Here is a 26,489-nt window from a genome sequence, read left to right as displayed (position 1 = left end):
CTCCTGCCACCCGACCTCGCAGCTCGCCCCCGGCTTCTTACATATTCACTCATCAGACACCTACCCCACTCCTATCGTTGTCCGTTACATACATCCTCTCGCTACACCACTACTATCTCATCATTAGTTTTTTGCAACCCAAACGCGCACAAAACGCCTCCTCTGTTGCTGTGCGTCTGACCTTTCGCCTTCCCACTTACCATTACGACTCCCTTGTCCTACAAAAAAACAGCCAAACAAAAACAAGAGCGGGCACACCCGGAAAAAAACCCCCTTCCAATTCAGGTTTTTGGCAAAACCCCCCGGCGGGGCGGCCCGCCCCCCGTCCCCCCCCCCCCCCCCCTGCTTTATCTTTCTTCATGGATGCGAATATACACGCCATACGCAATAGAAGAGGCCGCCTCGGGTGGCAAACCCCGCACATGGCCTCGAACACCAAAGCCTTCATCTACAAAAATGCCTGTTGCGGAGTGACGCATGCATGTGGCTTACAGAGAGGCGCACGCGTGCACCCTATTCACAAAAAGTCGTACCGCAGCCGCTTCTTTCTCAGCGCGCTCCTTTTTTATCTTCTCTAATTCCCTAAGGAGCTCCCCCTCCTCATCATCGCTGCTCTCGGAGCTGTCACTACCGCCGTCTGAGTCGTTGTGCGTTGCGGCGGGGGCATCTACATCGTCTGCGTCTTCTGGAAATGGATTCTCAATCTCTGGAAACGGCAAAATAAACAAATGCAAAATGCCTCCGAAATCCTTGAGCACGCCCGCCATCATAATGAGCGAGCAACAGCACGCAACTAAATGTATCGCAGGACCTCAACTTCTTAAAGGACAAAAAAGTGCATCCAACAACACGGCTCAGAAATCGCTACTTGGGACTGTCTGTACACCCAGCGCTGCCAGAAAGGGGGTGTTACTGCAGGCCTGGGTGTTACGCATGCGCAGCAGTCGGCAAGCGCACTGATCTAACTAGAACCAAAAGGGCAGCGCAAGCAGCCAGCATACCTGGAAGCGCAGTTAGCGTCCTGTAAAAAGGCACAGCAGAATACCAGAAATGATGACAAAAGCATTACGCGAAGAGGTTCACAAAAAGCTACACCTCGGAACCCCAGTGGAACCGAAGGGCATAGAAGCCCATGTACACGTCAGGCACATCAATACGAAGGAAAAAAAGCATGGCATGAAACTGCAAAAGCTAATAGGTGCAACTGGCCATGATCAGCGGGCGAAAGAGACGACGAACGATCCCTTCATAGCTTAGCCACGAGGGCAAAGGACGGACTGAAATGTTGCACCCGCGCAGGATTACAAGCCATGAGCGATTCACGGTCTTAGGGCGATCGTTCAGAAAGCAGTAACTTGACCCGAGGAGACGCACAGGAGAGCGTTTTTTTTCTGGTTTTGGTAGATGCCCTCCTTCCTCGACAGTTCTTCTGCAAGGATCTTCCTGTCTCGTGTAGCCGGCAGCTGATCTGCAGAACGAGCCTTTAGCCTCAGCTCGCCAGGCTGGTCTTTAGCCGACCTCTGAGCACACAATGCCAGAAAACCACATATAAACCCTAGCCCCTAACCCGGGGAAGCTTTCTCCCTCTGGCCAGGAGGCGGAAAGGGGGGAGGGAGAGGGAACCGCATGCGGGTTCCATGGCACGCCAAGAGTCATGGCGAAGCTCTGCATCCTGCAATCTCTAGAGAATATGTGATGCCAGGATACTACCAAAACGGTACTGAGAGGCAGAACTACCTTGGTAGTGGCCGTGGCCAGGCGATTTCCTCCTTGGTTCTCCCCGCCTAGAGCGGTGTGCCACGTCGGGCGATGCGCTGTGGTCATTGTGAGGATACTTTTGACGAAACGTCCAAAGCTCGCGTCAGTACGACAGGCGAAACCCTAGCAGACTTCCCAATCCACTCCAGAGCTACGAATGTTTGCCGGGAAATGGGATGAGCTGCCGGAGAGCGGAGAAAAGGGAACGCCAGCCCCTTTCCCCTGGCGCTTCAATAGAGTACCACGTCTTCAAAATATACCAGAACACGGGAAAACCAGAGGGACTGGATGCAGCAACTACGGGTTTTTCTTCTTCCCTGAGAAAGATCCGGTACCTCTACAGACACCCAGACACCACTCTACGAATAACGCATTATTATTCGGAATCCGATGATCAACAATCCTTTAAACAGTCCGGAATCTCTAATAATACTTCACTTGCGCATTTTCCTGCTTCTAACATCCAAGCACCCTGCCGGGGCTTCATGCATGGCACCACTGGCTGCCGTTCACAGCGATCGTCGGCATCTGCTGCTGTACTACCACACAACCTCGTCCTTTTAAAATGCAACAAACGAAACCTGATTTCAATAGCACGCCTGAAAAGAGGGCTGCGCGAGTTCGCATTGCCCCTCATACACTTCGAGCATGCCATTGTCTGATGCAGGGCGCTCTTCCAGCGCGGCCAAATAAGAGTTGTAGTAAGATCATGATGGCTCTTGCCTCCGAAAAGGGCTAATCTGTCGTTTGACATTCAGTGTATCTTGTGCTGCCCATGCAATATCAGGAGGGTCAATCGGGCGAATCTCTTTAAGTCGCACCTCACTGGACCAGCAGTATGAGTTGTACCTCATAAAAGATCTTCGTGAGTGTACACCTTACTCCACAATCAGCATACACACGTCTCCTCTTTCTTCTTCTCTTCTCTCAGAGGTCCCCACATATGGGTAGTGGGGCAGCTAGGGTGCGCGGAGCGGCGTTCTCTACGCACCTCAAGCGTTCACAACTAGTTGCACGTACCACTTAGCGGAATCACACACCAATGTGCCTTATTGTATAAAACTAACAGCGCTATTTACTAAATGAGGCACCAAAAACAAAATAAACTACTCAATCATTTAGTATCACTGTGGAAGTCTCAAGTAGATCGACTACACGTTATGAAGCAATATTTGCGTAGAACTAACCAATTGACTTGTCTCTTCGTACATCATGTTTATTGTGGAGTAGCGTTTTGGATACAAGAATTAAGGATTGTCGTGTGCGAGTGCGCCAGATGCTATGTGCAACTGGCTGTGAATGCCTCACATGCCTAGACGACGCAGCTACGCACACCCTAGCTGGCCCTCTGCCCTCATATGGTAATTCTGAGGAACGCGGAGGAAGAAAATAGACCGATCCTTTGATAAACATACAGTACTTGTGTACAAGGTTTGCCTTGACTATCGAGGTAAGCGCCCAGCTAGGAAAACTTGAGAGTATCATAAGAACACAGCAACACAGCCATTGGACAACCTACAAGGAAAGCTTCCACAAGCGATAAATAGCGTATGGATTCAAGACTGAATGAATGCAACTCCTGCCGCCTTATTTAAAACGGAAAGGCCACGCCAAGTTATAGACGCTACGAATAGGGAGTCTGTGGTGATCACACCCAGTCTGCAGTCTAAGGAGGACGAGAAAAGAATGTCACGGGGAGCTCACGCTCTTACGCAGCCTCAGACAACCACCTAGCTAGCAAGGCATCTGTTTCTGTTGTTTGCAGTGAGGCCGCATTGTGGGAAGTGCAAGCGAATTCAAAATCCACAAAACTTGGACACAGGGAATAAGATTAGGCCAAACAAGCTGCCTGGAGGAGCATAGAAGCATATCAGAAGAATAGAGAGAGCCACCCCCCGTCCCCCTCAGTCTGCGGCGCAGGGAAGCGGGGAATACATAGAATTGAGCCGCAGACGGGGAAGCCGCACTGGTTAGTCCTGCGTTGTTGCAAGTCGTACTCAAAAGCGAAATTGAACCATTAAACTTCCATGCAAAGGGGATTTAGGGACAATGATTGAGCGTGGGGAATATGTCGAGGCTGCCTTAATTAGAATCCGCAAGCGTATAGAGTCGGAATTTCGGCACCGTTTTGGCTTTGTAGTCAATGTGGTAGCCTAGGTTCGACTCGTGTAAATGTTGGGAAGATGCAGCATGGATCGGCGGAGGGCTAAGCAAATTTTGTAGAGCCAAGAGGCTGACTACGCCAACTACTTCCTACCATGCCAGTAACTCCACTGCTGCCAGCATATAGGTACCTTCCCGCACAGAAGGAAACCGCCCCGTAAATTCTGCGTATCTGCCAATCCTTTTCACTGCCTACTTGAAAGGGGATTTATTAACCCTAGGTATGGCCAGGGTGCGTTCGCAGTTGCCTCGCTCTCCCTCTCCGTCTCTTCACTTAGAAAGCTGGCCTACATCCTAGAGGCCCCCCTGTACGCAACTCTCCCCCTAAATGTTGCTTTGTGAGAGGCGATTGGAGAGCTGCAATGCGTCCAAAGGCGGCATACAATTGCCGCTGAGCATTGCAACACCAAAAAAAGCGCTCATAATCATTTTAAGCGGTGAGGTTGGTTGAAGTCGGCCGCTGCCGCTCCGACTAGTATTGCCAACAAAAATAAAAGCATTGTGCGAATGCCTCTCCACTACGCCTTGAAGAACTGCGGTCCGATCTATGCAAAATGAAGAGAAATCGTCATACCCAGCCTTCAAATGGGCACTACAGCAGTTCTCACGCTTCTGAGATCAGCAGCAATACTTGCTAACACGCTAGTCACAGAACGCTGTGTGATTTGTTGAAATGTCACGGAGCGGCAACGTGACACAACTGCCTCGAAAGAGTGTGCTACCGGAGCTCTCGTCGCACCTCCACCATGGTGAATATCGAGGCCTAGCTACAACTGCCACTGCTTGCTTGTAGTGAAGACAAGAACCCAGAATCCAGGAAAGTGAAGCGGCAATGCGGGCAGTAGACATCCAAGATGCTGCTACACCTCCTCCAGGTAGTTTGTTTACACGCGGTTAATGGTTGGAGGCCGCTCCATAGTCACGAATCCGTCGGAATCTATGAATCAGCAAACGCCACAGAACCACCATCGTAAGCGATAGGATCTCAACATGTCGGCTCTTGCACGCATGCATCGTCAGTCCATCCGCAGTCCCCCATGAAACAGCTGCGAAGTGCCTCTTCCCTTGTGAAGCAACTCTGTTTGCACATACGCACCTTCAACCGCTGCAGCACACCGCTTTGCAAATTCCATTACGGCCTCCGAGCCTATAAACCCTCCTGCAGCATAATCCCGAGAGGAAACCAGCAGACTGCATGACTGGCATTGCGAATAACAGCCAAATCGCAGAGCCCCCTACCGACATAAAAAGGTGCTCTGTTGCACGCCGTCGAGGACGGGCGCTCGCTCGCAAAAGCAGAGAAACTTGCAAGGCTGCACTTCCAAGCAGCTGCTGAAGAAGGCAGCAGTGCGAATACCTCCCCCCCGTGCGCCTTTCCCGCCAAACCTCTTTCCCCAAGTGTGTCTATACACATGAGCGCAGGTACGGTGCTGCACACAGCAGCAGAAGGCTCTGTGCAAATGAGGGGGGCAGCTCTGGAGGTTCCATTAAACAAGCTGCTGGATCTCATGCTCGAGGCTATCAGTGCTCGACAGAGAGGCGAATAATACCAACCTTCAAAGACAGCCACGGCAAAAGAATGCCGTGTTGCATCGTCCTTCTTGCGGAGCGCTGTGAGCTCTTCTACAACATCGCCTGCGAATACATTGCGGAGTCCAACGCGGAGGGACACAAAGGATGCAAACGGCAGACCAAAAAAACGAAGCCAGCAGCACTGACAGCACGGCCCTTGGTAAGCAGCTTACGTGCGGTGGTGTTTACGAAGCACACGAGTTGCGTTTGGGTCGGGTCTGCTACTGTAACGAATGGAATGGTGTCGTGAAGATTCAGCTGAACAGACGTCGCAGCAGCACGCGCACAGCGTCTCGCATGGGGTGGTGACCACACCAACATGCAGGAGAGTCATGAACCCCCAATTCGTCACTACGCATAATGCCGGCTACAGCGGCGGTTAGCTAGACATGCATGCATACCCCTAGCAGCGCTGCTGCTGTCGGCAGCAAGCGAGAAGGTCAGAAGACTCGCGGAAGAAGACACACCCCAAATCACCGAAAACACACCCCCGCAGCAGCAAGAAAGAGCCTACGATATACCTGGTGCTTCTGCGTGTCGACGACGCCAAATTTGAGTTTCCTAATATACGGATCCTCATCTCCGAAAAGCCGCTGAAGCTTCTTGTTTCTCTCCGAAGTTGAGATGCCGCCGTGCCGCATGAGGACTAAACAACGGGTACTGGCCGGGAGGAGGCACCGTCGCGCAAGAGAGCCGTTCTGTAGTTCCGCAAAAGAAAACAAACCAGCAAGCAAGAGCTCGTCCCCTGCCTCAACAACAGCAGCAGTGCTTCACTAGCTACAACGGCCGCGAAGAGAGTCCGCATAAGGCGCGCAAAAGATATGTGCCAGGCTTGCTAAAGCAAAGTGCAAAAAACGGTTGTGCCCTCGCTTTTCAATATCGCCCCTCGGATCCTCTGTTTCACGCAACAGCACTTCCCCGTTGAAGCAACGCATGCCCTCCTGGCACCCCTTGTTGTTCTAATGCATCGAGGTACATGTATGTATATATAAATATATCTATTCGCATAGGTATACACATACATACACATGTACAAGTATGCATGCACACTACATGCCCATGAAGCCGCAGGGAGTCCGCGGGCCACAGCAAAAAATGCAAATGCGACCCCCAGCGGTATATACACCGCAGAGTCACCTAATGGCGATCCCGCGACGAATGCTAGAAAAAGCGGATAAAGCAAAGGCGCGGAGAAGAAAAAGCGTGTCAGACAGGATTGTATGTACTGGAATGCTCCATGCCTCTCACATCGTCAAGCGTGCGGAAATCCAATTTCGTGTGCCTCTCCACATAAGACAGCAGATTCTTCTTGGTCTCGAGGGCCCATGGAGTCAAAAGTCGAGGGGCTTTTCCATTAGCCAATACCAGCCCTTCAGCAGTGCTGGGAATTCGAAAGCGCTCTGCAAAGGTCATGCCGCTTGGAAGCGTCGCTGAGAAGCCGCAGAAAACCTCAAGCAAGCAGCAGTACCTTAAACGTCTCGCGGCTAGGCCGAGGCAGGCATCGCTTGAGGCATGCGCGGAGAGTGGAAAGCCCGACAGAGAAGAGCGAGAGAGAACACTTCAGCAGAGTCACGGGCGAAGCTGCCTTGCCTTACCTCCACAGTCAAGTTTCCCTAGACGCAAGACTTTCAAGAGCTCAATGCGGCTTCTGTCGACCACCTCGGGCACTTTCCTGCAAGCCGTCACCACGCAGGCTCTGTTCCGTAGAAGAAAGGCCCTATACCCAAACTTTCAAACCTTCAAAACTCAACTTGCTGACGACTGCTTACGCGCGCTTATGGGGCCACCTGCATAACACTACCCATGGTTTTCCACCAAACATGACCTCTGCACAGCACACACATGCCCACACACAAATATGTATGACGTTGTACAAATATTCATGACGTTGTACAAATATGTATGATGTTGTGAGAAGCGCCCTGAACCTTTCATACATTACAATCAAGCAAACGCGAGACTCGGGCCTCTTTCTCGCCAGATGGTCGAAGCTCACCCTTCAAAAACTGCGAGTCTGCAACATCAATGGCTTCAAAGCCATAGTGGAAATCCATGTAAAAGCGATACCCTATCTGCGCACCAAAAGACACGCCACCACACAGCCTTCAGGGGCCAACATAGCCCTAGAACAATCGCTGAAGTCATAACGTAGCCAGTCGATAAGGAAGTCAAGAGTCACACTCGTTCCCAATTCAAAACAATGCTGAACGCCGCGCGCGGCCTATCTTTTCTGGGCCTGAGATGAGGATCCGCTTCCTAAGACTCCGCATAGGCTTTCTACATCACTGACTTGGGAAGCGATGAGAGCCGCCAGACAAATTACGGCTACACCTAAAAGCAAGCAGGACAAACACAGCTCGCCGCGGATCAGCCTAGCAGTCAAGGTAGAATGCAAAAAAGTGTCACACTACGAGACATGCCTGCCGCCCGCTACAGTCCGAGGGGCACAATACAGAAAAATACAAGTAGCGGGCAGAAGGCCCTAGAGGCCCCTCCCATAGCTCCTCCCTCCTCCCCCTTTCCCCCCGCTCCTTCCGCATCGAGCGTTTTCTGGAGGAAGCAGCGGAGAGTCCCCTATGCAAAAAGTAACGGGTAGCCTGCCCTCTCAACCCTGCATAGGCACGCACATGCCAACTTGTCCTTCCAAGTCTTTGGAGGAGGCGGAGGCGGCTTCTGCCGGACTCCGATTTCCTCAAAAATATGTCGCCAGAAGGATTCGTTGTGTTGTCGGGCCTGCTTGGGAGTGGCCGACTTGCATGGTGCGGTAGGCTCGCCGGCTTCGGAAAAGGTTCTTTGGTGCAAGCCTTCGTTTGTCATGGAGGACCCTGTGCCCCCAGAAGGATCGCCCTTGCTCACAGTTTCACCAGTCATCCTCTGGCTTTCTCACTTCGGATGCCCTCGTGGCTGTCCAATAGGAGAGTTTCGGCGTGCCGGCGGGGCGTGTAGGCCGGGCCATGCGAATGCGTGTGCACGACGTCTAGAAAGTGCGGTCAAATAATGAGGAAACTGACGCTTTCCAGCTTCGCGGGGAGTCAGCTCAAGGGCTGCTTCGCGAAGCGGCCTACGGAAGTTGAAGATCAAGGAGCTTACCGAGAGAATTCAGTAGCGCTCGACAAAGCCAAGAAACAGAATGAGCCGAAACAACCTAGAAAGAAGAGGAAGGCAGAGCAGCGTCTTTCCAGGAGCGGCAGAATTGCCCAATTGGGCAGTCCCAGCGCAACCCACCTTTTCTGGTGCATGAACACGAAATGAAACTAGTAGCAAACAAATTAAAAGGCGACCCGTTAAACGCAGAGGCGAAGAGGCAACGTTTATTAAGGGACTTGCCACGCTATCCGCGATCACCCTCCTTGGGGCTTCATCCTCAGGAGCTTCTGGGAGACAGAAAGTTTGCAAAGTATGCAAAACAGGAGCATGCCTCGCTTTCTCTTTCTCTCTCTCTCTGCCAATGTAGATGATGGCCTATAGTGACGTTGTTTTATCGTGCTTCTATGAAATAACCGGAGAACGCTCGAAAAGCAGCGAGAGCGACGCTCTGACAACCGATACAGGCTTTGCACGCTCTCTCAGGAAGGAGCACCACTTTGCCTGGGCTCCGGCAGATCATTGCCGTGAAACTGGTATTACTGTTGCTTCCTAAAGCGTCCCTCTGCGCTGATTGGCGCTGTTTTGCATCAGGATCAACTCGTTGCCAACGCAGCCTGTTGGCGTTGAGTGGCATGCGGAAGTGCCATCGGGAAGGTGCTAGTCGCGTTTCTATGAGCGAGCGACTCGCTCCAGAGCCTTGGCGAGAAAAGTTGGACTGCAGCGTATGCCAACTGAGCCCTTGTGATATCCGTTTGCTAGGCACCTGACTGTCGGAAAGGTGGTTGGTTGGCGCTTGTGCGGTTCTGCAAAAAGTTCGAGGGAGAGCTTCAGAAAGAGCAGTCTTCAGTGGTATCAGTCCATCATTCAAGTCTGAGGACGATGGCAGTCAAGCAAGGCAGCCGGCACTGCACGAACTCGGGAAAGGCACACTGCTGTTTAAGCATATCCCTTCGGATTTGTGTGCCTTTGCGGTTCGCTGCACATCTGTTGGTGTCTTGAGTGTAGACTTTCGGTGGAATTCAGGGGCTTGAGCGTTCAGCCCACACAACGCTAGACAACTTGGGCCTCCTAGCTAGTGTGTTAAGGCTCTTACGCCCATGCGGGCCCCTCTGTTCGCAGCACCGCGCCGTGTGGGAAGGCTTAGTTGAAAGCACTAAAAGGAGATACTCTCCAGGGCTTTGGTAAAGCTAGCTAGCCTATTTAGGCGCTTTCTTTGTGCTGCAATGTTTAGTGTGCAAGGAACTTGCCAAGCGCACAAGTCACAGGAAGAGCTGCGGCAGGAAATACGTTAAGGAAGTTGTGCCCTCTGCCTTCGACAGGGGAGTGCATTCATTTCTATAGATTATAGTGCAAACAGGTGGACAGATTGATGACGTACACTTCGCATGCTTTGTGAAACACCTAGGGCACTAAAAGGGTCCTTTGCGTATTTCAGGATACCTGGGCGATTCAACTCAGAAGGTCCCATGGGTCATCCCTAGTTGTTACACCCCCCCCCCCCTTATCTTAGATATCCACTTCTCGCTATGTTGCCCGTGCTCTGTGTATGTCTACATGTAGACTAGGGTATTCAATGTAATGGAACGGTGGAGGGCTTGGCACTCCACGTGAAGATTGTGCGTGTTAAGTGCATGCGCAAATGCATTGATGCATACATGCATGCATCGAAACCAAAGCTCCCACTGTAGCCGAAGAAAGTAAGACCTTGCAGCTCGGTGGCCCTCCAGTGTGCGTGCCATCCTGAAGGGGTACGCGCGTGTGTAGCCTACGGAGATGCACACAGGTGCATCTGTCCTCGCGATGAGCGGAGGTGTAGACATCCAAAAAGGGGTGAAGAAAAGTTGTCCACATCCGCATACATACGCAAATGCACATGCGTGGATAGCATGCAACACTGCGTTTTTCTGGGGCTGCCTTGCGGAGAGAATCCGCAAAGCTGAACAGGGGGCCACCCAATCGGAACGCAGCAACACAAGGCACACTGCACTTGCTAACACTACTACCGATTAGTGCCTGAAGGTGCGAGCGTTGCTGTTTCCACGTTACTAAGCAACACAAGATACCTGGTGTATTAGTGAGGCCGAAGGAGGACTGGCGCGAGGGCCTTGTCTGCCCCTACAATTTGGGGGGAAAGCAGCGATTTCACAACAGCAGTCGTGGCGGGTGTGACGCCCCTCAGCGTTCTGGTAAGAACTGCTCAGGCTTCGTGTCATGTGAAAGCAGTGAAAAGAACGCATGAAGAAGCAGCGCATGCTGCTGTTGCTGCTGCTGTTGGAGCCACGACCTGTGAAGCCGTTCTTCTTCACGCCGATGAAGCAGGCACCGGTCCATGAGGGTAGCCGCTACAGAACTGATGCCGTTTGCGGCTGCAGCTGCATTTGCTGCTCCTGCTTTAGCCGCAGCTGCCGCTGAATGGTAGGCAGATTCCGGGCTGGCCAGCAGCAGCCGCTGCTGGAGGTCTCTGATGGTGACGCAAATCAGGGACGGCGTTAAGCCAGGTGGTGTGTGCTGTGTCTTGTCTGCTGATCGTGCCGCTATTGTTTCCGATGCTGTGTCTTCTGGCGCATTTTCTATGCCCGGGGCAAGCGCTGCATGCAGCAGCAGCAGAAGTACAGTACACGCAGCAGCAACCGCGGGGGGCAGGGAGAGGTGGGCAGCCGCTTGCTCCGCGGCAGCGCGTTCCACGGATGGCTCCTGCTGCAGCAGTGGCAGCACAAGCTTTCCCCCTTTTCCGCTGGTAAATCGCTTGCTGCTTGCGTTGTTGCTGGCGCCAAGGAATGGCAGAAGCAACACGCCGAGGCCTGAGAGGGTCCGAAGGGCCGCCATGGCCTCCTGCTGCTGCTTCTGCTGCTTCTGCTTCTGCTGCTGCTGCTGCTTCTGCTGCGGGTAGTCTGACTTGTTTCGCCCTCCTCGTGGGGCCCGGATTGCTCCCAAGACGCAGCAGCAGGACGCAAACGTTCTGCATGCGCGTACGACAAGCGCTTCCTGCTGCTGCTGCTGCCTCTGCAGATCGGGTTGGCTTGCCCACAAGAGGGAAAGTTCTCGAAGCTCCCTGCAGGCTTCCAACAGCCTGCACGAGGCAATGTGCAGCACGCGTGCTTTGTGACGCCTTGGGGAGTGGAGGTGCTGCTGGAGCTGCGGCTGGTGCTGCTGGGCCTCCTCGAAGAGCGGCAACGCGAGGGCTGCAGCAAGAGCCGCACTTGCCAGGCCGTGAAGCGCGGGAAGGAGGAGAAACGGCTGCTGCTCTTCCACCCGCTGGAGAGGCTGCTGACTGCGGCTCTCTGAGGAGGAGAGATGCAGAGCCTTGTGGATGTGCTGCAGCGCGAGCTGCAGGCAGCCCTTGTCCGCAACGCACGGCTGGTGGCTACTAAGGAGCGACTGCTGCTGCTGCTGCGACCGCAAAGGACAGCTGCGGCTGCCGCTGTGCTTCTCGCGCGCCAGCAACAGCGCGAAGGCCGACAGCAATTCAGCTGTATCGTGAGGGGCTTCTGCAGCCTCCCAAGGCACCGACTGCAGTCCCTGCGGGAGCGCAGAAGCGGCAGCATGCAAGACCTCGTGTTCTGCCATCCGCAGGTGGAGAGCAGTCAGAAGGCATCGGAAGCTGTCTGCAACCTCGGCTGCTGCTGCGGAGGCTTGCTGCTGTTGCTGCACCCACTGCACGGCTGCAGCTGCCGAATGTCCGTCTGCAGCTGCCTGCTCCTCGACAAGCGATTCTAAAAACGCCAGTTCCCTCTGCAGCAGCTGCACCTGCTGCTGCATAAGCGCCAACTGCTGGGGCACGCAGCGGCCGCTGCCGCACGCGAGGGCTGCGGCAACAGCCGCTGGATTTAGTTCCTGCTCATGTTTCTCCTGCGACAGCAGCGGCTGCAGCTGCAGCTTGTGATCGCTCTCTTCCAAAAGCAGGGGGTGCAGCTTCATGCAACACAGCATGAGCTGCATCCGCGCAGCACTCACCGCGTCTCCCACTGCAGCAAACAAGGCTATACCCTGCATGAGCAACACCAGTAGCAGCACCCGTAACAGCAGCAGCAACAACGATAATAAGAGTTCAGGCCGAACTTGTTACTCGAGCGCACGACACAGCAGACCACACACTGCAGCTCTTGAGAAAGGAAGAGGCGTATGTCTTACTTGCTTCGCATGAATGAGGGCCCTTGTCCGTCTGCCTGTTGCGATGTACATACGACCAAGTGCTGCATATGCAGAAGCCATGAGTTGCTGCGCCCGAGTGTCCAGACACCTCTGCATCTGCTGCTGGTACTCGTGCGCCTGCTGCTGATGCTGCTGCTGCTGCTGATGATGATGCTGGTGTGCGACAGTGCTACTGCTTCCCGCGAGCCTGTGGTTAGCGCTGCCCCTGTTGCAGCTGCTGAAGCTCTCGCGCCGGCTCGAGCCGTCGCCCCCCTTCCGCGCCTCCTGCTGCTGCTGCTGCTGCTGTTCCTTCGGCAGCTGCTGCTGCAAGACGCGCAGGCAGAATGCAACTCCATTGTTTAGGAGCCTCTCCTTGTCTGGAGGAACTGTAGCCGAAGAGCATGGCAGCAGGGGCGGATTCCAGAGGCGAAGAGGCGGATTGGCACTGCCGCTGCTGCAGTTGCAGCTGCAGTTGCAGCTGCAGTTGCTGCGTACAGCGTTACCCTCGGCTGCACAATTGGAGGCAGAAGCAGCAGCCGCGCAGGCAGTGCCACTGCCGCCGCTGTCGCTGCTGCTTGAGGCCAGCAAGGGTCGGCACCACTCAGGAACGGCATCTAGGTCTCTACCAATAGTCTGGAAAAGAGCAGAAACAGCTGCTTCCGAGGCAGCAGGTGCAGCAGCGGAGGTCCTCTGCTGCTCCTGCTGCACCGTGCGGCAGCAGCTTGGCAGTGCCTGCCCAAGGGCTGCAAACACTTCTGCGCAAGACAGATATGCAGACTTGCAGAGCAGAGCGGCATCCGCGTTCATGCCAACGCAGCTGTCTTCTGCGCCGGTGTGGCTGCTTGGTCCACTAGGATGCAAGAAACAAGAAGCAAGCAGTAAGTGTCGAAGCCCTCTTCCCACTCCTTCAAGTTTCGCCAAAGCCGCATTGCTCGAACAAGCACTGGGGCTGCATAGCGCCTGCTTCGTGCGCAGAGAAGCCGGCTCCGCAGCACATGCGGCAAGAGGAGAGGCTGCAGCATCGACGCACAGGGACGAGAGATGCAACTGCGCAAGGCTCATGTGGCAACGCAGCAGCTTTCCCTGCAAACGGCGTAGCAGCAGCAGCCGCTGCCGTCCCCACAGAGCACTGGCAGACGCAGTGGACTTGGAGCAGCAGCTGCTCCTGCAAGTGCTGCTGCCTCTGCCTCCCACTCCACTAGCAGCACCGTACCGAAAGCCCTCCATCAGCAGCTGCCCAGCACGCGAAAGACAGCGCAGCTGCAGAAACTCCATTTCGACCAAAGGTGCAGCAGCAGGGCCCTTTTGCTGCTGCAGCTTCTGCCTCTCAAGATGCGCATGCTCCAGCAAGAAAGTGTCGGCTAAGTGCTCATAGGCAGAGGCCATCGTAAGCCAATGAGCTGGAAGCGCAGCAGGAGCAGCAGTATTGGTGGCGTCGCCCTTTGCGTGATCTGCAGCCTTTGCTGCTGCCAAAGTGGGTAAACTCCCTTCTCCTGCAGTTGCTGCAAAAGCAATGTCATGTCCTACAGGCTTGTCGGCGGATAAAGGCAATAACGGAATAAGGACTGTGCTTGCACTGCTGCCCTGCTGCATCAGATGAGCGTCCCCCGACAGCTGTTGCTGCTCCTGCTTCTGCTGCTGATTTTGCTGCTCCTGATTTTGCTGCTGCTGATTCTGCTGCTGCTGATTTTGCTGCTCCTGATTTTGCTGCTGCTGATTTTGCTGCTGCTGCAGTTCTTCGATGGAGGGTGGCGGTACACAACAGCGGCGAAGCGCCAGCAGGGCGCGCAACAGAGAACGTCTAACCACCAGCCGTTGTGAAGCAACATCTCTTGGCGGCAGTACAGACACCCCAGAACCACCCTTTCTCCCAGCCGCTCCACCTTCGCCTCTCGTCAGCGAGCGGCGGCTCTGGCCTAAGGCACTCCTTGGAAAAGGCCCTTTCTTCGCCGCTGTTTCGGCTGCTGTTTCGGCTGCCGTTTCTGCCGTCGCTGCTGCTGTTGCGCCTTCGAGTGCGGCAGTATGCATGCGCTGCACAGTCCCTCTGCTGCGGAAAAGGCGGTCGTCTGCTGCTGCTTTAGCGGCCGCTGCAGCAGCAACCCGAGCGTCAGCTATTTCCGCTTCAGCGGCTGCTGCGGCCACATGCACAGCCGCGCGGTAGCATAGGAGCGCTATTGCCAGCTGCGAAGCCTTTTGTGAAGCTCTCGAACACGTTTTTGACCGACTGCGCAGAGCTCTAAGCCCCCACATTGGATCCATCCACCCTGCAGCAGGAGCAGCAGCAGCTGCTCCTGCTGCAGGCAGCGGCGCTGCTGCTGCTGCCCCCGCTCCTGCCGTTGCTGCTGCTCCTGCTGCCGTGACGGGCGCAGCCACAGCATCTGTGATGGCAAGCTTAGCCCTGCGGCTGCCACTCGCGGAAGCAGCAACACACGCAAATCGGAGTGCCCCCAACACGATGTCTAGCGTCAACTCAACATCTGCTGCTCCGCAGGAGCAGCGGCTTAGGCCTCGCGTGCTGCAGCTGCTGCACACCGTCGTGCGCAGAACCGCGGCAGCCTCAGAAAGCCCGTGGATAGGCCCTGAGAACACCCAAAAGGGGGCCCCCCCACTGCTGCTGCTGCTGCTGCTGTCAGCAGCAGCAGCAGCCCCTTCCCGCCGGCCGCTCACGCGTTGCAACACTGCAATATTCTTTCGCAGAGGCGGCAGCAGGAGATCTAGCAGCACATACAGAAAGAACGTTGACTCGTGCTGCTGCTGCTGGCCCCCTTCTCGGGGTGCTGCAGTGGGTGCTGCACCGTCCAGCTGATGCAGCAACGGCGCCAGCCATATCAAGGGTGACGTCCGATCCGTCGATAACAGCCCCCCCCTCCCTGCTGCTGAGACTGCTGCTGCTGCACTCGGCGTCGCTTCCTGTATCCCCTCTGTATCGGCGCCAGTTGCCTCTGAAGGGGATGCGACGTTCTTCGAAGAGACGCAGACAGTCAAGGGATTGGAAGGGCCCTTGGCAGCAACGGGGGATGCTGCAAACGGCAGCAGTCGCTGCTGCCGTGTGCAGCTTTGCTGCACAAGATGCATGTGCTGCTGGTGCTGCTGCAGTACCTGCTGCAGCCAGCAGCCCACGAATGCATGCAGCCTCGGCACATCCGCGGCTTCGCACAGCCTCACGACGCACGTCGGCAGCAGGCCCTGCAGACGCAGAAAAAATGCAAAGATAAGGAGTCAACACTGCAAGCCAGTGCCAAGAGGGCAGCGACATCGAGAGCAGCAGCAGCCTAAAGGGAGGAAATCTTTCCAGAAGCGGCAGAGGGCTTGCTTACAGGGAGCTCTCGAAGCGTGAAGACGACACAAACCCCTTCCGCGCGGGTGTACAGACACCCCAACCACAAGCTGCAGCACACCGTCATTAAATCCGAAGCCGCTATCGTCTCATCAAAGGCAAATGTCAACAGAGAGCGCCGGCTCCTCCACGGGTTTACAAGCCGCTGCTGCTGATGCAGTCCTTGCTGCTGCTGCTGATGCAGTCCTTGCTGCTGCTGCTGATGCAGTCCTTGCTGCTGCTGCTGATGCAGTCCTTGCTGCTGCTGCTGCTGCAGTCCTTGCTGCTGCTGCTGATGCAGTCCTTGCTGCTGCTGCTGCTGCAGTCCTTGCTGCTGCTGCTGATGCAGTCCTTGCTGCTGCTGCTGCTGCAGTCCTTGCTGCTGCTGCTGATGCAGTCCTTGCTGCTGCTGCTGATGCAGTCCTTGCTGCTGCTGGCCTCGTGCTTGAGGATCGCGGTGCAGACTAGCTGCTCTCACAGCTGCAGGCTGCTGCTGCGCTCCTCCAGCAAAGGGGTCTGTCGCGTTCTGGAGGTGATGCGGCTGCTGCAGTGCAGCGCCTCCGAAAGTGGCAGGCAGGGGCAAGCTCCTGCCTGTGCCGCTGCTGCTGCTGCTGAACGCTTGCATTGAAACGGCAGCAGCCACAGCAGCAGCAACAGGAGATGCCGGGTGCTCCAGAAGCTGCAGCGGCAAGGGCTGCGCAGGCTCTGAGGGGGGCAGCAACGAGGACTGGAGATATCCGCTGCCTTCCCAACTATACCAGGGCAGCAAAATGTTGCTGCTGTTGCTGTTGCTGCTGTCATCAAGCAAAGCACATCCGTCAGACACACTGTCTGCTGCTGGCCCTCCTTGCGTTCGCGTCTGCCCTTCTGCTGCATCAGGCACCACCCACAGGCGCTGCTGCTTCCCCGCGTGCTGACGCTGCAGCAGACTGCACAACTCCTGCGGAAACACGTCCTGCGTGAAGAGGCGCGGCTGCTGCTGCTGCTCTTGCTGCTGCTGCTCTTGCTGCTGCTGCTCTTGCTGCTGCAGCGGCAGCTCAACGTGCTGCAACAGCGAAGACACGACGCCTTGCGGGTATAACTCCCTGCCCTCTCCTGTTTCTGCTCCTGCTGGTCTATCTAGAGGCAAGGGCCGCTGGAAACACGCCGCATCTGTCGAGTCGCTGCAGATATCTCCGAATCCTGGGGGAGGCTTCTGCGGGAGAGCAGCAGCCGCCGCTGCAGCAGCAGCGACGGCAGCTTCTGCTACCCAGCGAAGCTGCTGCTGCATTGCAGAGATCTCAGCCGTTGTTGTTGCCCCCCCCGCCAAGCCGTCCGGAGCGCCATGACTTCCGGAGAGCACGGGGGATTCTGCCGCTGCAGCGGCTGCATCACTCAGCACAGCAGCCGCTAAGGTGACCTCCGCAGCAGCTGAAGCGAGATGCAGCTGCATGTGCTTCCAGGCAGCTCTGTGCTTCTCGGAAGCTTCAAGCGCTGCAGCCGCGGCACTTGCACCCTCCGCTGCATTGCCAGCTTCCAGCAGCAGGAGCTGCCCTTGCAGTTTCAGGGGTAGCAGAGGCACTCCCGCCACACCAGCAGCAGAGGGCAGCTGCTGCAACAACTTAGCCGTACTGCCCCTTACCCACACCTGCAGAGGTATCCAGTCCTCGAAGTTGATGTTTCCAACGCTGCTGCTGCTGCTATTGAGGTGCCCATGCTGCACCTGCTCTTGCGGCGGCGCCTGCGACTGCTGCTGATGGTGATTCTGCTGGGTTTGCTGCTGCGTAACAAAGTGCAGGGGAGCCGATAAAGTCTGGATTATCTCGCGCTTCTCTGCTGCTGTGAAGACGACGCCTTCCTCTGAAAACGGTTCAAAGCTCTCGGCAAAATGCCGGTACGGCAACGCGCATGCAACAAGACCTTGAATAGCAGCAGCCTCAGGCTCAACAGGATAGTCTTGCGCAGCAGCAGGCGCAGCTGCCACAGCCGAATCTGCGCGAAAATCCCATCTCCCGCGCATGCGTCTACCCTGAGCAGCTGGCCTACAAGCAGCGGTGCATGCACCTGCTCTCCCCGAACTGCTGCGTAGTACTCCCTCCCCCTTGTTCCTGCCCCTGCTGGCAGGGGTGCTCTTGGCACTCTCCTTAGAATTGTGCTCCTGCCGCTCAATAAGAAACGCTTCAAAGTCTTCTCGCATCCTTGGCCAGTAGCAGCAAGCAGCGACTTGCTGCAGCAGCCGGAGAACGCACAAATTGCTGCAGCAGAGTCTCTCTAGAGATCGCTCCTGCTCACCGCACGTGCTGTTTCTGCGGCTTGCCTGCTGCTGCTGCTGCTCATGCAACTCAAGGGACCAACACCGAAGGCGGCTGCAGCCCTGGGAGCAGCAGCAGCAGTTGCTGCTGCAGTTGCTGATGCAGTTGCAGTTGCTGCTGCAGTTGCGACCAGGCGCGCATTCTGCAGCAGCAGTAACAGCAGCAGCAGAAAGACAGCCCGAACTAGGCGACATCCAGCTCTTGGAATTCTGCATGCAATTCGTGGTACTCCCACTTCGCTTCTGCTGTTTCTGTTGTTTCTGCTGATCCTCCTGCTCATCCTGCTGCTGCCCTTCGTCCCTGTGGTGGAGGAGCCTTTTTTTCTGCGGCGTCTGCTGCTGCTGATCCTGCTGCCGTTGCTGCGCGAGCCGCTGCTGCACTTGACATGCAGTAAAGTGTTCGAGGATGCGATGCAGCAGAGAGGGAATCCTCGGGATGCAGAGGCGCATGCTGCCCCTCCGACTATACCAGACAAGATCGGCAACAGCATCCTGCGAGTCGCCTTGTTGCAGCTTATGAGGATGAACCTCGAATCTCGCTTCAAGAAAGTTGTCACACCCGCGGCGCTGCAAAACCTTCAACAGCAGCGGATCCTGCGGCAGCTGCTCCACTACGTGCTGCAGGAGAGAGGGAGGCAGCTGCTGCAGCAGCTTTGCGCGCCGCAGACTTCCTTGTTCTCCCTCCATCTTGTGCAAGGGCATGCGTGGTGCTTGTCTCCTCCCGCCCCCCTGCCGCTGATGTTCGCACTGCCTCGGCTGCTGCCTCTGACATCGCGGGAAGCCCGCGACAGAGGCCTTAGAAAAAAAGCTGCGCGTCTAGAGTTGCTAGAAAGGCATGACAGAGCATCGAAATCGAGAGCGCCTGGGAGCTCTACGCAAGCACACCGACCAACGTCGAGGGGGTTCCCTGCTTCTGCATGGACGCAGTCGATCCCTCTTAGCTGTTTCCCCCTAGAAGCAGTGATCGCGGAGACTTCTCTAGCGCTCTTCCTGCTCCCGCATTCCCCTGCGACGCCTCTTCTTGCAGGCTCTCTTGCGGCAGAAAGGGTCCAGCATGCACGCAGCAGCAGCAAGGCTCACCCTGCTGCTGCTGCCCTCTCCGACTCCCACAAGGACCGCCAGAAATCCTCCAACGCGTGCCTGCTGCTTCGCGAGCTGCTGCAGCCAACACAGTCATAAGGCAGAAAGAGAAAAAGCCGGAAAAAACCACCGGCACAAAGCCTTAGCGCCTGCAGTACGGGCTGCGCTCCCCGATCTCTCTCGACAGGCCGATCTGGAGCCCCCTCCCTCCAGCGAAGATGCGTTCTCTCGCCATATAAAGGCGCTCCTTTCAAGCCTCTGAAGCGTGCGTCGTTTAACTCAAACTTCGGCTTTGCTGAAAGCTACCTCGCATGCTAGACAAGAAGCGCGCATGCAGCGCTCGAACCCTAGAGGGCCCACAGGAGGCGCTCAGGCGCTCAAGTTGCGGGAGACTTCTGCGTGCTTCTTTCCCGTAAAAAGAGAGCCTAATTACAAGGCCTAGAGCAGCTGCCGCAGCATTTCTTCGGCTCAAGTCGCAAAACGGCACCGCTAAATGGCTCGGGAGTGCTGTGTAACTCTGGGAGATCAAGGGTACGGGCCCCCTGAGGCCCCCCCTCCTTCGCCCCCGTTCCGGAATTTCCAACGCGTCTCTCGCACTTCAACATAATTTTCGAGGCTTTGCAGACTCATTAAGGGGCTTTAGCGCTCGTGAGGAAGCTCCGAGAGCTTCCACGGATACACTCAGGAGGGAGAGAAGGAGGGAAGGAGGAAACGAGTCTCCGAAGAGGCCACAGTCAGAGGTTCCCTGAAGGGATTCTCTCACTTCCACGGATACACAGAGGAGGGAGAGAAGGAGGGAAGAAGGAAAGGAGTCTCCGAAGAGGCCACAGTCAGAGGTTCCCTGAAGGGATTCTCTCACTTCCACGAATACACCAGGAGGCAGGGAAGAAGGAAAGGAGTCTCCGAAGAGGCCACAGTCAGAGGTTCCCTGAAGGGATTCTCTCACTTCCACGAATACACCAGGAGGAAGGGAGGGAAGGAGGGAACGAGTCTCCGAAGAGGCCACAGTCAGAGGTTCCCTGAAGGGATTCTCTCACTTCCACGGATACACTCAGGAGGGAGAGAAGGAGGGAAGGAGGAAAGGAGTCTCCGAAGAGGCCACAGTCAGAGGTTCCCTGAAGGGATTCTCTCACTTCCACGGATACACAGAGGAGGGAGAGAAGGAGGGAAGGAGGAAAGGAGTCTCCGAAGAGGCCACAGTCAGAGGTTCCCTGAAGGGATTCTCTCACTTCCGCGGATACACTCAGGAGGCAGGGAAGGAGGGAAGGAGGAAACGAGTCTCCGAAGAGGCCACAGTCAGAGGTTCCCTGAAGGGATTCTCTCACTTCCACGGATACACTCAGGAGGGAGAGAGGGAAGGAGGAAAGGAGGAAACGAGTCTCCGAAGAGGCCACAGTCAGAGGTTCCCTGAAGGGATTCTCTCACTTCCACGGATACACTCAGGAGGCAGAGAAGGAGGAAACGAGTCTCTGAAGAGGCCACAGTCAGAGGTTCCCTGAAGGGATTCTCTCACTTCCACGGATACACTGAGTAGGGAGAGAAGGAGGGAAGAAGGAAACGAGTCTCCGAAGAGGCCACAGTCAGAGGTTCCCTGAAGGGATTCTCTCGGCGACACCGTAGAGGCGACGTAAAGGGGGGGAAGGGAGGGGGCCCCCAAAGCTCTTCCCTGCCCTCTTGCTGCACTCCTTCGCCCTTAGGAGACAGGCGTTTAAGGGGCGAAAAGCCTCCTTGAGTGAGGAGGCCACTGCATACTATCCAGTAGAGCCTTCCGCCTCCTGCATCATGGCTTCGCAGGGAAGACGAGCATGCCAGGCACTTAGTCGGGGGTTTTCTTCTTCCTCCTCAAGCAGGGAAGGCTGTCGCTTTTCTGTAGGCTTCGTAACCTTAAAGCCTCGAGTTGCATTCCAAAATGCTGGGCGGGCTTCTCCATTTGCTGCCGCTGCGCGAAGCTTCTTCTCCTCCGATATCGAAGCAACGGTAGGACCAACTCCAACCTCAATGACACCAGTGACAGCAGGCCCCTTTATGGCGCGCCCTTTCGTCTCCCTGTATGACGATAATGCCGTTCAGGAGATTCGCGTGCCTTGGATGCATCAAAAACAGGTACACGCTCGCTTGTTAGTCGCTTCCGCTTCTTCTCCTGCCAATCTTGACTGCCGCTGCTGTGCAGAGGCTCCAGGCGGCACAGGGTTCTGCCCGCTATAGCCCTCGCTGCGCTCTTGTTCATGCTGCTGTCACCACATACACCCGACTGTCACCACATATATGTGCATGCTGCTGCAGGAGGCATACGCCTCATCCGTGTTTCGGCTTCCAATTACTGCCCATCCAGTTATCGTCGCGCAGACAATACATCGCCTTCCGAGTCGAGGCATCCCTCAGGTGTGCTGCGCATTTTGCCCCTTTTGACTCGCTCTTCCTGCTGAAGCCCTCCCTTTTTCTTTCCATTCTCCTCTTCCTTGTGCTTTTGCCGAACTTCTCTCTTGGGGAGAACTCTGCGACTGTCGCGCAAGCACGACATTCGCGATGCCACGCAACGTGCTTCATTGCCTGGCCCTGCGTTGTAGGTGGCATTTGTGGGGCATTCAAACTCTGGAAAGTCTAGTCTTATCAACGGTCTTCTTTTTGGGAGAGAGGTGGCTCGAACAAGCCGCGTCGCAGTGCGTACTGCGAGTTCGCCCCCACACGTTCTGGAGCTGTCGGGCGGCTTTTGCTGTTGGCTCTGCTCTGTTGCATTGCATGCGGTGTCTCTCCACTTCTTGCTGGCCGCTGCTGTCTGCGGACCTCCATAGCCCCCTTGTTCACGGCGCCGTTCTCTCAGCGGCTATTCTGCTTCCTTGTTGGTGCCTCGCTTGCCAGGGACGAACTCGTCAACTCTTCACATTTGATTTGGGCATGCGCCTGTCCCTCGTCGATCTTCCAGGGTACGGTTTCGCAAAGGTTCCAGCGGTAAGTATGTATTGTGCGGTGTGTAATGTGTGGAGTGTGTTGTACTGTGTGTTATGTTGTGTGTGTTGTGAGGTGTTTTGAGTGAGGTGGGATGTGTGTGTCGGGTTGTGTGTGTATCGAGTTGTGTGTGTATCGTGTTGTGTGTATCCTTGTGTGTGTTGTACTGTGTGTTGTGTTGTGTGGTGTTTCGTGCATCGTGTGTGTTGTGCTATGTGCCTTCTCGTGTTGTGTGATGTGTATCGTGTTCTGTGTTGTGTGCTTTGTGTCGTATCGTGTTGTATGCTGTGTGTCGCATCGTTTTCTATGTTGTAGATGCTGTGTGTCGTATTGTGCTGGGCGTCGTGTATTGTCTCCGGCTGCATGGGGGTCTTCTCGGCGAGATGCGGGTTGCTTCGTCACCCTTAGGGCGTTGGTGGGTGCTCGTTGTCGTAAGAGAAAAATAGGGTTCTAATCCATCCTTGCTGCTGCCTCTGCCTCCTCAGGAAATGAAAAAAGACTGGGCACTGTTGTTGGAACAGTACTTGGAGCGGTCTACGCAGTGAGACTGTGGGATTTTCTTCCGAACCAGGCGTCTCTAGATTTCGCGTCGCCTAGGGTTGTGCCTGTCTGCGCCTGCTCTTTTCACGAAAGGCAGCTTCTTCTCGGCCTGCTTGCACGCACATTCTGCAGCTTCCCCTGCTACTGCATGCAAATGCACACCATCAAGCGTTGTAAAATGTGGGCTCCCTCTCTTTTCATGCAGGTTGCGCCGCGTGGTCTGTCTGGTGGATGCCTCGGCCGGTGTTCGAACCCTGGACCTCTCTCTGTGGAGTCTGCTCCTCGAGAAGAATAAGCCTTTTCTTGTAGTTGTAACAAAGGCAGATCTCCTTACCGTAAGCCCGTGCGCCTCTCCTAACAGCCACCGTATGCCAGTGCCACTGCCGTCTTGCGGCTGCGTCTGGCAGACAGCCCCCGGAGGCATCTGTGTCCAGCACTGTTTTCACTAAATAGAGCTCCCTCCAGGGTATGGCAGTGTGTGCCTGTACAAATGCCTGTAGAGAATATATATGTACACATATATATCCGCATCTATCTGTTTTCGAGATCTTCTGACGCGAGCTGGAAGCCCGCATGTGTTGACGTGTGTGTGAAGACGTTCGAGCTTCACGGATTCATGCTACGACTGCAGCAGAGACTGCTACTGCTGCTGCAGCAACAGCCGCCGCAACAGCGCTCTGTCCTACAGCCTTTTGTGTTTGCCGTATCCGCGAAGAGGTCGCTAGGACTCACAGCTCTCCGTTGCTATCTCACATCTGAGGCCTCTACATTCGAAAAGCGGACTCAATAGGCCCTCAGACAGCTGCACAACAACATCCAGAGCGCTTTTAGAGGTTCTTGCTGCCTGCTACATCGGGAGCGGAAGAGAGAATCTTGTTCTTGTGTTGCCGCTAATTCCGAGGTGCGTCCCGGCTATGTAGAGGCGCATCCTGCATCGAGTGCGGCTTGAGGCCAAGGAACAAGGCTGTGACGAGAGAAAAAAGCTGAAGCATCGCTTTCTCCTCTCTGCCTGGTCCCGAACGTGCGCGCTTATGGACCTTCGGTACACCTAAAGTGTTTCTCTAGATCTCTATTCATCTGCCCATGCAAGGGCTCGCTATCAAGCGGTACTAGCGACACACAAATTCGCGTTTGCATTCGTGTATATAACAACTGGACCGCAACAACGGCAGCGCCAAGCAGCTACTCTCGTGGCCTTTGTAAAGGAGCCGTCAAGAAAGCAGCACCAGCAGCAGTTTGTGCGGTCCTGTCTCCTGTATCTTCCCAGAAGGTATGACGTGCCGTTCGGGATACGGGCCTCTACATTAAGCAGGCGCATACTTGGGATTTCGTATGCCATTTCGGGTAACACCATTTTACCACTCACTCGCTCGCTGACTTATCGGCACCGCACAAAGCGCGCTGATGCCTTACAAAGGGGGCGTCGGTGAGTCGCCCTCCCTTTTTTACAGGAAATAGCAAGCAGACACACACAAAGAAACAGCGATTGCTGTTGTCTTCTAGCTGACTCGGCGAAAGGATCACAAAGCCAGCACCGATTACTATGATACACTTCAGAACCGTCAGACAGGCGCTTTGCGCAGGCGTGACAGCTCAAAAAGGCTTGCCCTCACTAGCGTCTTTTCTGTATATGCAAATCTACACGACCGTATATATATGTCATTTATATGCGTATGTCTCAACGCATAAATATATACACCCCGCGTATATATATATATATCTAAATACATATAGTGTCAAACCCACACGCACGCGTATTTACAAGACCACCTCCTTATTTTTTGCGTGTGCACCGAAGTATGCATATACACGAGCTTTATGTATATTTATACACTTATATATATATGCGCAGGGCAGGTCCGTACCTTCAAGCGAATCCACCGAGGGAGCCGGGATGTGGTCCCGATGTGTATTTACACATGAATATACATGTGTTGAGATCAGGGGAATACAAAAATAGTTGCAAAATATAAAGAAAAGAGGATGGATATACAACATAGGCGTTAACAGTGTTCCACCTACTACAAACAGCCCGTGTGCACTCGAATTCGCTGCACACATTCACAATGACGAGTGTATATATAGTATGTGTATATATAGAGAGAGCATCTTTTACCTATAGGGACAGTGAGTTTTATAGGGGCGTATGCATGGAGGTGCCGCCATTTTGCACCGAATGACATACTTGTATACAAGATAATCTAGATATATCACACCGCATTAAGATAGACCGTGTGTGAATATATCCACTAACATAGGTGTAGTGTGTATGTGCATGTTCATGTACATACTACCCTTTGTTTACGTGCAATATCCCTATGTACACCTGACAAGGCTGGATGCATGCATGTGTGCAAGATTTATATATATATATATATATATATATATATATATATATATATATATATATATATATATACATCCACTGATCTACGCGTAGGCGGAGGACGGAGATCAACCCACATATATATAGCGGCAGCCAGCATATGCAGGTATATACCTCAATATGGATGCATGTGCCCATCCATAGATGTACACAAAATGAGTCATTTCATACTACGAACATAAGCACACTTATGTATACAGGGCCGTATAGCTAGATATATCTGGACATGCGTATATACACAGATGTATACAGATATATACATAAGTAAAGACATTAAACTACACATGCTTACAAATATGCATGTGTAGGCACTGATATATACATACGTACGCACATGAAGGTCCACCGGTCGATCAGAATATACATATTGATTTATTTGTAGGCGGGCAAATAAATATATGTATATATTTGTGTGCAAGTCCAAGAAGGCTTCTCGAGGCTACTTGCGTGGAGGTAGAGGCAGGGCTTTCTGGAGGCCTCATTCCCAGTTTCCGTCCATGGGTAATCAGATCGCATAAAACAGTTCAATCTGTGAAACGGCACGCTTCTTCTTCCGCCTGATTTCTGTCCCACACATGGATTTTCTACTGCGTATCGCCCTCCTTTTGACCACCCTTAGCTCCTTCGTTTTGAAGGGGCCCCTTGTGCTATGGCTGAGGCCCCTGTGCAGGCAAGCCTGTGCGCAGTGCTTCGCCGCGCAGTTCCCCTGCTGCCTTTGCTCATGGTGTTGGTGGCGCTAGTGCTCAGCTGCTGCCTCCTGCTGCCAGTGGAGGGGCTGGTGTACGAGAAGCCGCCACTCTCATCGAGGGACGCCTCCACTTTTTCCGTGGAATTTCCCACTCCTCGCCCTCCTGCCATCGCCCCTTCCTCCCCGCCTACACCTCCCCGCGGGCGGTAAGGTGACGGCGTTAAGCGTACAATCCTGCGAGAACGCGTGCGTCGCCAGGAACGGGAAGCGCGGATTTGTGCGCATGCATGCAAACGAAGACCATCTTTTGCATGTGAAGTTACACTGGTCCAGGCCTCCAAGCCAGAGACAAAAAACCCGCGTGCTGACACAGGCGGTGTGGCAGCTGCTGCTGAGGATCGTCATGCCTGTTGCGCAGGCACGTGTGCGTCGACTTTTACCGGTGCCGCTGCGTGAAATCCAGAAAAAAGGATCATGGCCAGAGTGCTGCCCCTCCTCCCGCAGACGCTCTCACAAACAACTTGCTACTGCG

At 54.7% G+C, this 26,489-nt stretch overlaps 5 protein-coding genes across 5 annotated transcripts; 2 read left to right on the top strand and 3 right to left on the bottom strand.

The window, feature by feature from the left end:
- Positions 1-123: 123 nt before the first annotated feature.
- On the bottom strand, positions 124-1,824 carry LOC34622927 (spliceosome-associated protein CWC15 homolog). The gene is made up of 6 exons (XM_026337229.1): positions 1,738-1,824; positions 1,375-1,520; positions 967-1,021; positions 534-704; positions 385-448; positions 124-218 (listed from the first exon to the last, which is right to left on the bottom strand). Exons 1-6 carry the CDS (start codon positions 1,822-1,824, stop codon positions 124-126), a joined length of 618 nt encoding a protein of 205 aa, XP_026193014.1.
- A 2,981-nt stretch (positions 1,825-4,805) lies between these two features.
- LOC34622926 lies at positions 4,806-6,134 on the bottom strand. Its single transcript, XM_026337228.1, has 4 exons — positions 6,015-6,134; positions 5,667-5,751; positions 5,476-5,556; positions 4,806-4,858 (listed from the first exon to the last, which is right to left on the bottom strand). The coding sequence occupies exons 1-4, from the start codon at positions 6,132-6,134 to the stop codon at positions 4,806-4,808; spliced, it is 339 nt and encodes a 112-aa protein (XP_026193013.1).
- A 6,284-nt stretch (positions 6,135-12,418) lies between these two features.
- LOC113147268 (antifreeze protein Maxi-like) lies at positions 12,419-15,538 on the bottom strand. Its single transcript, XM_026337227.1, has 4 exons — positions 15,379-15,538; positions 14,698-14,882; positions 14,036-14,241; positions 12,419-12,545 (listed from the first exon to the last, which is right to left on the bottom strand). The coding sequence occupies exons 1-4, from the start codon at positions 15,536-15,538 to the stop codon at positions 12,419-12,421; spliced, it is 678 nt and encodes a 225-aa protein (XP_026193012.1).
- Positions 15,539-16,240: 702 nt separating this feature from the next.
- Positions 16,241-20,146, top strand: LOC113147267 (antifreeze protein Maxi-like; the record flags this gene model as incomplete). The annotated part of the gene is made up of 3 exons (XM_026337226.1): positions 16,241-16,470; positions 16,993-17,102; positions 20,022-20,146. Coding segments are annotated over 3 exons (465 nt in total), but the record flags the coding sequence as incomplete, so codon positions are not given.
- Positions 20,147-21,668: 1,522 nt separating this feature from the next.
- Positions 21,669-26,413, top strand: LOC34623423 (probable GTP-binding protein EngB). The gene is made up of 7 exons (XM_026337225.1): positions 21,669-21,779; positions 21,965-22,057; positions 22,257-22,346; positions 22,829-22,884; positions 23,089-23,257; positions 23,545-23,623; positions 26,304-26,413. The coding sequence occupies exons 1-7, from the start codon at positions 21,669-21,671 to the stop codon at positions 26,411-26,413; spliced, it is 708 nt and encodes a 235-aa protein (XP_026193010.1).
- The last annotated feature ends 76 nt before the right edge of the window (positions 26,414-26,489 follow it).

The sequence above is a fragment of the Cyclospora cayetanensis genome, unplaced genomic scaffold (genome assembly GCF_002999335.1).
Source record: "Cyclospora cayetanensis isolate NF1_C8 unplaced genomic scaffold, CcayRef3 CcayRef3_contig_17, whole genome shotgun sequence".
Taxonomy (NCBI): domain Eukaryota; phylum Apicomplexa; class Conoidasida; order Eucoccidiorida; family Eimeriidae; genus Cyclospora; species Cyclospora cayetanensis.
Note: the sequence above shows the minus strand (reverse complement) of the source record. Positions and strands in the feature narration are given on the sequence as shown.